General features: G+C 48.1%; 1 protein-coding gene across 3 annotated transcripts in view; it reads left to right on the forward strand.

Moving 5' to 3' along the window:
* The window catches only part of LOC139422649 (PALM2 and AKAP2 fusion), a 228,511-nt gene that overhangs the window by 188,391 nt on the left and 26,002 nt on the right, over positions 1–14,118 (forward strand). For all 3 annotated transcript variants that reach the window (XM_071173806.1, XM_071173805.1, XM_071173807.1), the window contains one exon: positions 10,038–12,864. In XM_071173806.1, the coding sequence (XP_071029907.1) occupies positions 10,038–12,864 (2,827 nt within the window). The remainder of the gene's footprint in view (positions 1–10,037; positions 12,865–14,118) is intronic.

Raw genomic sequence — 14,118 nt, forward strand, 5'->3', positions numbered from 1 at the left:
TTTATAAAAAGTTAAATACTGAAAATTCACATGTACATAAGTATTCAGACCCTTTTCTCAGTACTTTGTTGAAGCACCTTTGGCAGCGATTACAGCCACGAGTCTTCTTGGGAATGACGCTACAAGCTTGGCACATCTGTATTTGGGGAGTTTCTCCCATTCTTCTCTACAGATCCTCTAAAGCTCTGTCCGGTTGGATGGGGAGCGTTGCTGCACAGCAATTTTCAGGTCTCTCCAGAGATGTTGGACCGGGTTCAACTCTGTGTTCCTGCTGGGACACTCAAGGACATTCAGAGACTTGTCCCGAAGCCACTCCTGTGTTGTCTTGGCTGTGTGCTTAGGGTCGTTGTTCTGTTGGAAGGTGAACCTTCACCCCAGTCTGAGGTCCTGAGTGCTCTGGAGCAGGTTTTCATCAAGGATTTCTCTGTACTTTGTTCTGTTCATCTTTCCCTCGATCCTGACTAGTCTCCCAGTCCCTGCCGCTGAAAAACATCCCCACAGCATGATACTGCCACCACCATGCTTCGCTGTAGAGAGGGTGCCAGATTTCCTCCAGACATGACGCTTGGCATTCAGGCCAAATAATTAAATCTTGGTTTCATCAGAACAGAGAAGTGTGCCCCCAGTGATGCGTTGGGCAGACCGCACCACCCTCTGGAGAGCCCTGCGGTCGAGGTCGGTGCAGTTGCCGTACCAGGCGGTGATACAGCCTGACAGGATGCTCTTAATGATGCATCTGTAAAAGTTTGTGAGGACCTTAGAGGCCAAGCCAAATTTCTTCAGCCTCCAGAGTTTGAAGAGGCACTGTTGCGCCTTCTTCACCACACTGTCTGTGGAGGGTGGAACCATTTCAGATAGTCAGTGATGTGTACTCCTGGTTGGCAGCATCCACTATCAGTCTCTGTGCCTCCTGGTTGGCAGCATCCACTATCAGTCCCTGTGCCTCCTGGTTGGCAGCATCCACTATCAGTCTCTGATCCTCCTTGGCAGCATCCACTATCAGTCTCTGTACCTCCTGGTTGACAGCATCCACTATCAGTCTCTGTGCCTCCTGGCAGCATCCACTATCAGTCTCTGTGCCTCCTGGCAGCATCCACTATCAGTCTCTGTGCTTCCTGGTTGGCAGCATCCACTATCAGTCTCTGTGCTTCCTGGTTGGCAGCATCCAATATCAGTCTCTGTTCCTCCTGATTGGCAGCATCCACTATCAGTCTCTGTGTCTCCTGATTGGCAGCATCCACTATCAGTCTCTGTACCTCCTGGTTGGCAGCATCCACTATCAGTCTCTGTGCCTCCTGGCAGCATCCACTATCAGTCTCTGTGCCTCCTGGCAGCATCCACTATCAGTCTCTGTGCCTCCTGGTTGGCAGCATCCACTATCAGTCTCTGTGCCTCCTGGTTGGAAGCATCCACTATCAGTCTCTGATCCTCCTGGCAGCATCCACTATCAGTCTCTGTTCCTCCTGGCATCAGCATCCACTATCAGTCTCTGTACCTCCTGGTTGGCAGCATCCACTATCAGTCTCTGATCCTCCTGGCAGCATCCACTATCAGTCTCTGTGCCTCCTGGCAGCATCCACTATCAGTCTCTGTTCCTCCTGGTTGGCAGCATCCACTATCAGTCTCTGTTCCTCCTGGCAGCATCCACTATCAGTCTCTGTGCCTCCTGGTTGGCAGCATCCACTATCAGTCTCTGTACCTCCTGGTTGGCAGCATCCACTATCAGTCTCTGTGCCTCCTGGTTGGCAGCATCCACTATCAGTCTCTGTGCCTCCTGGTTGGCAGCATCCACTATCAGTCTCTCTGCCCCCCAAAAAATTCAGATTCCTGCCAATGACGTATTTGCATGAGTCGTTACTATGGCAATTCCAGATGTCTCTACCCATACCTCTAATAAATGTTGTTCGTGATCAAATTATTACAAATAGCGATGTTTCTATGTTAGGATCTCATGCTTCGTGTTGGTGGATTGAATAGGTCTCTTTGCTTTTCTTCCTGAGGTTTTTCTCTTCCCCTTTAAAGCACTCATTCCAACAGACTAAAATGTTTGGAAGACTCAACTATTATATTGTCATCTGCATATCATTTTGAATCATTAGAATTAACATTGTAATTCAATGGTCCCAGAGTCATGAATCCCGTTGAACCCGGCACAATGGCTCCACAGTGTGGCAGAAAGAGATCACTACACTCTGCAGAGGCACTGCACCGTCTGTGTACTGCACCAAGACCCACACCACCTCTCAATGTCGCAGAGAGAGAGAGAGTTAGCCTAGAAAGATGGGGCGGAGTCTAGCTTAAAGGACATTAAAGGACAGAGAGGGGTTGGAGGAGGTGGGGAGAGTAGAGGTAGTAGAGGTAGTAGAGGTAGAAGGAGTAGAGGTAGTAGCGGTAGAGGTAGTAGAGGGAATAGAGGTAGAGGTGGTAGTGGGGGTAGATGGAGTAGAGGGGGTAGAGGTAGTAGCGGTAGTAGAGGTAGAGGTAGTAGCGGTAGAGGTAGTAGAGGTAGTAGCGGTAGAGGTAGTAGAGGTAGTAGCGGTAGAGGTAGTAGAGGGAATAGAGGTAGTAGAGGGAATAGAGGTAGTAGAGGTAGATGGAGTAGAGGGGGTAGAGGTAGTAGAGGGAGTAAAGGTAGTAGAGGTAGTAGAGGTAGTAGAGGCAGTAGAGGTAGTAGAGGGGTTAGAGGTAGTAGAGGGGGTAGAGGTGGTAGAGGTAGTAGAGGTAGTAGAGGGGGTAGAGGTGGTAGAGGGGGTAGAGGTAGTAGAGGGGTTAGAGGTAGTAGAGGGGTTAGAGGTAGTAGAGGGAGTAGAGGGGTAGAGGTGGTAGAGGGAGTAAAGGTAGTAGAGGTAGTTGAGGTAGTAGAGGGGTTAGAGGTAGTAGAGGGGGTAGAGGTGGTAGAGGGGGTAGAGGTGGTAGAGGGGGTAGAGGGAGTAGAGGTAGTAGAGGGGGTAGAGGTAGTAGAAGGGTTAGAGGTAGTAGAGGGGGTAGAGGTGGTAGAGGGGGTAGAGGGAGTAGAGGTAGTAGAGGGGGTAGAGGTAGTAGAGGGGTTAGAGGTAGTAGAGGTAGTAGAGGTGGTAGAGGTAGTAGAGGGGGTAGAGGTAGTAGAGGGAGTAGAGGGGGTAGAGGTAGTAGAGGGGGTAGAGGGGGTAGAGGTAGTAGAGGGAGTAGAGGGGGTAGAGGTAGTAGAGGGGGTAGAGGGAGTAGAGGGGATTGAGAGAGTAGAGGCAGTAGAGACAGTAGAGGTAGTAGAGGTAGAGGCAGTAGAGGGAGTAGAGAGAGTAGAGGTAGTAGAGGTAGTAGATGTAGAGACAGTAGAGGTAGTAGAGAGAGTAGAGGTAGTAGAGAGAGTAGAGGTAGTAGAGGGAGTAGAGGTAGTAGATTTAGTAGAGGTAGTAGATTTAGTAGAGGCAGTAGAGGTAGTAGAGGGAGTAGAGTTAGAGGTAGTAGAGGTAGATGGAGTAGAGGTAGATGGAGTAGAGGTAGATGGAGTAGAGGTAGATGGAGTAGAGGTAGATGGAGTAGAGTTAGGTGTTGGTAGTAGAGGGAGTGGAGGTAGTAGAGGTAGTAGAGGGAGTGGAGGTAGTTGTTGGTAGTAGAGGGAGTTGTTGGTTGTAGAGGGAGTAGATGTAGTAGAGGTAGTAGAGATAGATGTAGTAGAGGTAGTAGAGAGAGTAGAGGTAGTTGAGGTAGTAGAGAGAGTAGAGGTAGTAGAGAGAGTAGAGGTAGTAGAGGGAGTAGAGGTAGTTGAGGTAGTTGTTGGTTGTAGAGGGAGTAGATGTAGTAGAGGTAGTAGAGATAGATGAAGTAGAGGTAGTAGAGAGAGTAGAGGTAGTTGAGGTAGTTGTTGGTTGTAGAGGGAGTAGATGTAGTAGAGGTAGTAGAGGTAGAGGGAGTAGAGGTAGTAGATGTAGAGGCAGTAGAGGTAGTAGAGAGAGTAGAGGTAGTAGAGGTAGTAGAGGGAGTAGAGGTAGTTGAGGTAGTAGAGAGAGTAGAGGTAGTAGAGGTAGTTGAGGTAGTAGAGGGAGTAGATGTAGTAGAGGTAGTAGAGGTAGAGGGAGTAGAGGTAGTAGATGTAGTAGAGGTAGTAGAGGTAGTAGAGGTAGAGGGAGTAGAGGTAGTAGAGGTAGTAGAGGTAGTAGAGGTAGTAGAGGTAGTAGAGGTAGTAGAGAGAGTAGAGGTAGTAGAGGGAGTTGTTGGTTGTAGAGGTAGTAGAGGTAGTAGATGTAGTAGAGGTAGTAGAGGTAGAGGGAGTAGAGGTAGTAGAGGTAGTAGATGTAGTAGAGAGAGTAGAGGTAGTAGAGGTAGTAGAGAGAGTAGAGGTAGTAGAGGGAGTTGTTGGTTGTAGAGGTAGTAGAGGTAGTAGAGGTAGTTGAGGTAGTTGTTGGTAGTAGAGGGAGTAGAGGTAGTTGAGGTAGAGGCAGTAGAGGTAGAGGGAGTAGAGGTAGTAGAGAGAGTAGAGGTAGTAGAGGTAGTAGATGTAGAGGCAGTAGAGGTAGTAGAGAGAGTAGAGGTAGTAGAGAGAGTAGAGGTAGTAGAGGGAGTAGAGGTAGTTGAGGTAGTTGTTGGTTGTAGAGGGAGTAGATGTAGTAGAGAGAGTAGAGATAGATGTAGTAGAGGTAGTAGATGTAGAGGCAGTAGAGGTAGTAGAGAGAGTAGAGGTAGTAGAGAGAGTAGAGGTAGTAGAGGGATTAGAGGTAGTTGAGGTAGTTGTTGGTAGTAGAGGGAGTAGAGGTAGTTGAGTTAGAGGCAGTAGAGGTAGAGGGAGTAGAGAGAGTAGAGGTAGTAGAGGTAGTAGATGTAGAGGCAGTAGAGGTAGTAGAGAGAGTAGAGGTAGTAGAGGGAGTAGAGGTAGTTGAGGTAGTTGTTGGTTGTAGAGGGAGTAGATGTAGTAGAGAGAGTAGAGATAGATGTAGTAGAGGGAGTAGAGGTAGTAGAGAGAGTAGAGGTAGTAGAGAGAGTAGAGGTAGTAGAGGTAGTAGAGGTAGAGGGAGTAGAGGTAGTAGAGATAGAGGTAGTAGAGGTAGTTGTTGGTAGTAGAGGGAGTAGAGGTAGTTGAGGTAGTTGTTGGTTGTAGATGGAGTAGATGTAGTAGAGGTAGTAGAGGTAGAGGGAGTAGAGGTAGTAGAGATAGATGTAGTAGAGGTAGTAAAGGTAGTTGTTGGTAGTAGAGAGAGTAGAGGTAGAGGGGGTAGAGGTGGTGGAGGTAGTAGAGAGAGTAGAGGTAGAGGGGGAGAGGTGGTAGAGGTAGTAGAGGTAGTATATAGCTCTACATTGATCCGGTACTGGTACTTCCTGTATATAGCTCCACATTGATCTGGTACTTCCTGTATAGAGCTCCACATTGATATGGTACTGGTACTTCCTGTATAGAGCTCCACATTGATCTGGTACTGGTACTCCCTGTTTATAGCTCTACATTGATCTGGTACTGGTACTCCCTGTATATAGCTCCACATTGATCTGGTACTGGTACTTCCTGTATAGAGCTCCACATTGATCCGGTACTGGTACTTCCTGTATATAGCTCCACATTGATCTGGTACTCCCTGTATATAGCTCCACATTGATCTGGTACTCCCTGTATATAGCTCCACATTGATCTGGTACTGGTACTTCCTGTATATAGCTCCACATTGATCTGGTACTGGTACTCCCTGTATATAGCTCCACATTGATCTGGTACTGGTACTTCCTGTATATAGCTCCACATTGATCTGGTACTTCCTGTATATAGCTCCACATTGATCTGGTACTGGTACTCCCTGTATATAGCTCCACATTGATCTGGTACTGGTACTCCCTGTATATAGCTCCACATTGATCTGGTACTGGTACTCCCTGTATGTAGCTCCACATTGATCTGGTACTTCCTGTATATAGCTCCATATTGATCTGGTACTTCCTGTATATAGCTCCACATTGATCTGGTACTTCCTGTATATAGCTCCACATTGATCTGGTACTGGTACTCCCTGTATATAGCACTACATTGATCTGGTACTCCCTGTATATAGCTCTACATTGATCTGGTACTGGTACTTCCTGTAAACAGCTCTGTTCCTGTGTATCGTATTCCTCCTGTGTTTCTATCATTGTTGGGAAGGGCTTGGAAACAAGCATTGCATGATTAAGTCTACATCCACCAAATTCGGCCCATGTGACAAATAAAATGTGATTTGATATGAATACGGTCTTGATTTCTTCCATACAAGAACACATGAGGTCACCTTCACGTAAAAGGACCCGTGAGGTCACCTCCACATAAAAGGACCCGTGAGGTCACCTTCACATAAAAGGACCCGTGAGGTCACCTTCACATAAAAGGACCCGTGAGGTCACCTCCACATAAAAGGACCCGTGAGGTCACCTCCACATAAAAGGACCCGTGAGGTCACCTCCACATAAAAGGACCCGTGAGGTCACCTTCACATAAAAGGACCCGTGAGGTCACCTTCACATAAAAGGACCCGTGAGGTCACCTCCACATAAAAGGACCCGTGAGGTCACCTTCACATAAAAGGACCCGTGAGGTCACCTTCACATAAAAGGACCCGTGAGGTCACCTTCACATAAAAGGACCCGTGAGGTCACCTTCACATAAAAGGACCCGTGAGGTCACCTTCACATAAAAGGACCCGTGAGGTCACCTCCACATAAAAGGACCCGTGAGGTCACCTTCACATAAAAGGACCCGTGAGGTCACCTTCACATAAAAGGACCCGTGAGGTCACCTTCACATAAAAGGACCCGTGAGGTCACCTTCACATAAAAGGACCCGTGAGGTCACCTTCACATAAAAGGACCCGTGAGGTCACCTTCACATAAAAGGACCCGTGAGGTCACCTTCACATAAAAGGACCCGTGAGGTCACCTTCACATAAAAGGACCCGTGAGGTCACCTCCACATAAAAGGACCCGTGAGGTCACCTCCACATAAAAGGACCCGTGAGGTCACCTTCACATAAAAGGACCCGTGAGGTCACCTTCACATAAAAGGACCCGTGAGGTCACCTCCACATAAAAGGACCCGTGAGGTCACCTTCACATAAAAGGACCCGTGAGGTCACCTTCACATAAAAGGACCCGTGAGGTCACCTTCACATAAAAGGACCCGTGAGGTCACCTTCACATAAAAGGACCCGTGAGGTCACCTCCACATAAAAGGACCCGTGAGGTCACCTCCACATAAAAGGACCCGTGAGGTCACCTTCACATAAAAGGACCCGTGAGGTTGTTTTTGTTTTTTTAACTCAAGGTGTCATGTCATAGCTGATACCTCATTGTTTCTGCAGACATCTTTAATCTGAATTCAGATCAGACATTTAACAGGGTTGTTGGAATACGTGGTCACGTACAAACAAACAAAAAACTACCAAAATTCTGTTACAAACTTTGGATGTGCACAGTTTTTCCAGTAAATATGTTTTTGTAAAAATGTTCAGTGTAAATTGTTCAAAGTAGTCCTTATAAGAGTTGTATGGTTTGTTAAAAAACATGTTTTAAATCAATGGTTTTTGTTTGGTTTACACTTTAAGTGAAAAAAAAATTGTCATTGCAACTACTGTAGATTCAGTATTTGGTTTCTCTTCTAACGATGGAATCATTATTCAAAGTTAGTTCTTCCTGTTTAATTCCAAGCAGTGGAAGTTTCATTTCTCATTATCCATTTCTGTTCTTCCCCAAATACTATCTGATTAACTGATACTAAATACTGCTATGCATTGCCGAGACACTGAATCAAAGTGATATTACATTGAAATATATTTTTGGGTCTTTCAGAAAACCCTGAAAATGCTAGTTGATAAATGAAGCCTAATTTGTTATGCGACCCAAATAGTACCATGTTCCATAGGGCTCTGGTCTAAAGTAGTGCACTATATAGGGAATAGGGTTCCATAGGGCTCTGGTCTAAAGTAGTGCACTATATAGGGAATAGGGTTCTATAGGGCTCTTGTTTAAAGTAGTGCACTATATAGGGAATAGGGTTCTATAGGGCTCTGGTCTAAAGTAGGACAGGGTTCCATAGGGCTCTTGTCTAAAGTAGTGCACTATATAGGGAATAGGGTTCCATAGGGCTCTGGTCTAAAGTAGTGCACTATATAGGGAATAGGGTTCCATAGGGCTCTGGTCTAAAGTAGTGGACTATATAGGGAATAGGGTTCCATAGGGCTCTGGTCTAAAGTAGTGCACTATATAGGGAATAGGGTTCCATAGGGCTCTGGTCTAAAGTAGTGCACTACATAGGGAATAGGGTTCCATAGGGCTCTTGTCTAAAGTAGTGCACTATATAGGGAATAGGGTTCCATAGGGCTCTGGGCTAAAGTAGTGCACTATACAGTGCCTTGCGAAAGTATTCGGCCCCCTTGAACTTTGCGACCTTTTGCCACATTTCAGGCTTCAAACATAAAGATATAAAACTGTATTTTTTTGTGAAGAATCAACAACAAGTGGGACACAATCATGAAGTGGAACGACATTTATTGGATATTTCAAACTTTTTTAACAAATCAAAAACTGAAAAATTGGGCATGCAAAATTATTCAGCCCCCTTAAGTTAATACTTTGTAGCGCCACCTTTTGCTGCGATTACAGCTGTAAGTCGCTTGGGGTATGTCTCTATCAGTTTTGCACATCGAGAGACTGACATTTTTTCCCATTCCTCCTTGCAAAACAGCTCGAGCTCAGTGAGGTTGGATGGAGAGCATTTGTGAACAGCAGTTTTCAGTTCTTTCCACAGATTCTCAATTGGATTCAGGTCTGGACTTTGACTTGGCCATTCTAACACCTGGATATGTTTATTTTTGAACCATTCCATTGTAGATTTTGCTTTATGTTTTGGATCATTGTCTTGTTGGAAGACAAATCTCCGTCCCAGTCTCAGGTCTTTTGCAGACTCCATCAGGTTTTCTTCCAGAATGGTCCTGTATTTGGCTCCATCCATCTTCCCATCAATTTTAACCATCTTCCCTGTCCCTGCTGAAGAAAAGCAGGCCCTAACCATGATGCTGCCACCACCATGTTTGACAGTGGGGATGGTGTGTTCAGCTGTGTTGCTTTTACGCCAAACATAAAGTTTTGCATTGTTGACAAAAAGTTCAATTTTGGTTTCATCTGACCAGAGCACCTTCTTCCACATGTTTGGTGTGTCTCCCAGGTGGCTTATGGCAAACTTTAAACGACACTTTTTATGGATATCTTTAAGAAATGGCTTTCTTCTTGCCACTCTTCCATAAAGGCCAGATTTGTGCAATATACGACTGATTGTTGTCCTATGGACAGAGTCTCCCACCTCAGCTGTAGATCTCTGCAGTTCATCCAGAGTGATCATGGGCCTCTTGGCTGCATCTCTGATCAGTCTTCTCCTTGTATGAGCTGAAAGTTTAGAGGGACGGCCAGGTCTTGGTAGATTTGCAGTGGTCTGATACTCCTTCCATTTCAATATTATCGCTTGCACAGTGCTCCTTGGGATGTTTAAAGCTTGGGAAATCTTTTTGTATCCAAATCCGGCTTTAAACTTCTTCACAACAGTATCTCGGACCTGCCTGGTGTGTTCCTTGTTCTTCATGATGCTCTCTGCGCTTTTAACGGACCTCTGAGACTATCACAGTGCAGGTGCATTTATACAGAGACTTGATTACACACAGGTGGATTGTATTTATCATCATTAGTCATTTAGGTCAACATTGGATCATTCAGAGATCCTCACTGAACTTCTGGAGAGAGTTTGCTGCACTGAAAGTAAAGGGGCTGAATAATTTTGCACGCCCAATTTTTCAGTTTTTGATTTGTTAAAAAAGTTTGAAATATCCAATAAATGTCGTTCCACTTCATGATTGTGTCCCACTTGTTGTTGATTCTTCACAAAAAACTACAGTTTTATATCTTTATGTTTGAAGCCTGAAATGTGGCAAAAGGTCGCAAAGTTCAAGGGGGCCGAATACTTTCGCAAGGCACTGTATATAGGGAATAGGGTACATGCATTGACGCGACAGAATAATAGTAATCTAACACTAAAATGTTCTCTCTTTCTCTTCCAGAAATCCTCCAAGGCATCAGAGGATGCCAGTGATGATCTGAAGAGAGACAGAACGGAGAGAAAGAGTGTAAGTTTTCTTGACTCTGTCAGTGTGATCTCAGCGGGCGGAGGAGACAGCAGTACTTCCACCAGACCTATGGAGGTGGAGGCCCACCCTGAGACCTGCTACCCCAGCCAAGGGCTCAACAGCCTGGGCAAGAAGCACCAGACTCAGCCCCTGGACACAGAGGTGGCCCAGGAGATAGCATACCTGGATGAGGTGTTGGAGGCTAACTGCTGCGACCCAGAGGTTGACACCATGCCATTGCCCTCTAACGGGACAGAGAAACCTGAGAGAGACCCCAGGGATGTCGGTATTGACGGAACTGGGCCGTCCGTCCACATCTCCAAAACAGACACACAATCCCCACAGACCAACCATGAGGTCACAGTAGAGGGCAGGAAGCAAACCACCTTCAGAGACCACCAGGAAGTCAATAACACCAGTAACTCCAAACCCGACGGCCACTCTGGACCAATGGGAGAGCATGAGAACTACAGGAACCAGGGAGGAGAAACAACATCCCCCACTGTGATGACCATCAAGAAGGAGGCACGTTTCGAGCTGCGGGCATTCCAGGAGGAGAAGAAGCCTTCCAAGCTGTTCGACCCGTGTGAGAAGGAGGTGCGTGTGAAGAAGGTGCGTCCGTCGGAGGAGGTGGCAGAGCTGGAGAGGGAGCGGCTGGAGCTGATCCGAGGCCAGGCCGTGAAGAAGAACCCTGGCATGGGCACAAAATGGTGGAACCCTCCTCAGGAGAAAAGCCTGGAGGAAGAGCTGGAGCCAGACAAACTTGAGTCACACAGGAAGTACGAGGAGAGGAAGCAGCAGCGGAGGTCAGAGTACACCTGGGGGTCGTCCCAGACGTACGCCCAGTACTCCATGACCTTTGAGCCCGGCTTTGACCCTGAGTCCAACCGGGACCCGGCAGAGGTTCTCCAGAGCACCAAGGAGGACATCCTGGTGGAACAGATAGACTTCTCCGTTGCCAGGAAGCAGTTCCTCCAGATAGAACACGCCAGGCAGCAGCAGGCTGAGAGGTCACAGGTCACAGCCCCGAAGAGAGGCGTGGCACCTCAGCTCTACTCGGCCAAGCCCTTCTCTAGAGCGCCAGACAGCTTCACCTATGTGGATAGATCCTCCAGCTCCGCCACAGTAGGCTACAGTACTTGCCTGGGCTTGCCACTAGAGGCCAACGACGTCACCACACCCACAACTACAGTCAGGACAGAGGGGATCTACTGCATCCAGGGAGAGGCCCAGTCCCCCACTACTACCTTGGGACAGGAACAACCCAGGAACAGTGGCCCCAAGGAGGCCACGATGAACAACAGAGAAGGCGATGGAGACTTCACCAGCGCCCGGGCCGTCATGACCATCCTGAAAGATGAGGGAGACTCTGAGCTGTTTTCCTCATCCCTGCAGCATCGTTCCTCCTCCCAATCCTTCCACTCCCCAAGCGCCTCCCTGTCCTGCCACCCAGAGGAGTGTGACTCTGGACTGGACGAGCTCTCCCTGCGTTCCCAGGATACTACTGTTCTGGAGACCCTGTCCAACGACTTCAGCATGGACAACATCTCCGACAGCGATGCGTCAAATGAGACCATGTCGGCCTATCTGGGGGAGACGTCTCTGGGGGAGTACTCCTTCCCCTCCACCCCCCAGGCCACCACGCCCGTCAATGGCAAGATGGAGGAAGACACCCTCAGATCCCTCGGGGAGCGGCGCCTGGGTCGGGATCTGGAGGAGGAGGAGCTGGAGTACCATGCAGAGCTCCTGGTGCAGAGTGCCATCCAGCATGCCCTTATGAACCAGTCTCAACAGGGAGAAGAGTGGCAGGGGGTCCCCCGTGCCACCCCACAGTCCTTCCCCTACCCCCTCCCAGAGAGGCACCTAGACTTAGACGTCCTGCCGCCATCTTCTGGGATGCTCTCATCTCCACCCCCAGAGCACCAGTCACCCACACTCCTAGACCACCCTCCAGCATTCCTGGCCCTCCACTCACCTCCATCCCCCCAGCTCCACTCACCTCCATCCCCCCAGCTCCACTCACCCCCCAGCTCACTGCAGCAGTGGCCAACACCCCATCAGTCCGTCCAGTCACCCCCACCCCAGTACCAATCAAGTCCATCACAAACCACCCAGCAACAGTCACCACAAGCTCAGTTCCAGTTAACTCCAACCCAACATCAGTCTCCTCCCCCACAGCATCAGTCCCCCCCAGCCCAGATTGAGAAACCTACCTACGCCCCCCCTCCCCGGAGGTCCTCTTCCGGAGGTCCTAAAATCCTCGTCCAGTCCGCCCTCAGTCGCTCACTGGCCCTGAATCCAGACCCCGTCCCAGTTCGCACCCCCGTCCACATCTCTCCTCGCCCTGTAGAGCCCTACCAGCCTCCAGAGCTGTCGCCGACCCCCAGCGAGAAGGACCAGTTCAGTTACTTCTCTAAGTACTCCGAGGCGGCCGAGCTCCGCAGCACCGCAGAAGCCACCAGAACCCAGGAGACCGAGCAGAGCACCGGGCCGTTCAAGCTGCGCTCCCGGAAGCAGAGGACTCTGTCCATGATCGAGGAGGAGATCCGCGCGGCACAGGAGAGAGAGGAGGATCTGAAGAAGCAGAGGCAGAGCCTGGGAGCGGTGCGATCCGGACCGGGCCCCAGAACAAACCAGACAGGAAGGCCCAAGACAATGCCTATCAACTCCGGGGACAAGCAGAAGACCAACAGCCTACCCGCCAAACTAAGTCTCTCAGGCAGCCTGCCGCCCACAAAACTCCCCAGCAAGACGGCACCAGGTGAGCTAACTGACAAGAACTCTTGCTACGGTTAGGACCCTTATGGGGACAAGGCCAAAGTAGTGCACTATGTATGAAATAGGACCCTATGGGGACATGGCCAAAGTAGTGCACTATGTATGAAATAGGACCCTATGGGGACAAGGCCAAAGTAGTGCACTATGTATGAAATTGGACCCTATGGGGACAAGGTGTATACTGTATATGACAATATAACAGGGTATATATTGTATCTGACAATATAATAGGGTGTATACTGTATCTGACAATATAACAAGGTATATACTGTATCTGACAATATAACAGGGTATATACTGTATATGACAATATATCAAATCAAATCAAATCAAATCAAATTTTATTTGTCACATACACATGGTTAGCAGATGTTAATGCGAGTGTAGCGAAATGCTTGTGCTTCTAGTTCCGACAATGCAGTAATAACAAGTAATCTAACTAACAATTCCAAAACTACTGTCTTGTACACAGTGTAAGGGGATAAAGAATATGTACATAAGGATATATGAATGAGTGATGGTACAGAGCAGCATAGACAAGATACAGTAGATGGTATCGAGTACAGTATGTACAAATGAGATGAGTATGTAAACAAAGTGGCATAGTTTAAAGTGGCTAGTGATACATGTATTACATAAGGATACAGTCGATGATATAGAGTCCAGTATATACGTATGCATATGAGATGAATAATGTAGGGTAAGTAACATTATATAAGGTAGCATTGTTTAAAGTGGCTAGTGATATATTTACATCATTTCCCATCAATTCCCATTATTAAAGTGGCTGGAGTTGAGTCAGTGTCAGTGTGTTGGCAGCAGCCACTCAGTGTTAGTGGTGGCTGTTTAACAGTCTGATGGCCTTGAGATAGAAGCTGTTTTTCAGTCTCTCGGTCCCAGCTTTGATGCACCTGTACTGACCTCGCCTTCTGGATGATAGCGGGGTGAACAGGCAGTGGCTCGGGTGGTTGATGTCCTTGATGATCTTTATGGCCTTCCTGTGACATCGGGTGGTGTAGGTGTCCTGGAGGGCAGGTAGTTTGCCCCCGGTGATGCGTTGTGCAGACCTCACTACCCTCTGGAGAGCCTTACGGTTGAGGGCGGTGCAGTTGCCATACCAGGCGGTGATACAGCCCGCCAGGATGCTCTCGATTGTGCATCTGTAGAAGTTTGTGAGTGCTTTTGGTGACAAGCCGAATTTCTTCAGCCTCCTGAGGTTGAAGAGGCGCTGCTGCGC

The sequence above is a fragment of the Oncorhynchus clarkii genome, chromosome 12, assembly GCF_045791955.1.
Source record: "Oncorhynchus clarkii lewisi isolate Uvic-CL-2024 chromosome 12, UVic_Ocla_1.0, whole genome shotgun sequence".
Taxonomy (NCBI): domain Eukaryota; kingdom Metazoa; phylum Chordata; class Actinopteri; order Salmoniformes; family Salmonidae; genus Oncorhynchus; species Oncorhynchus clarkii.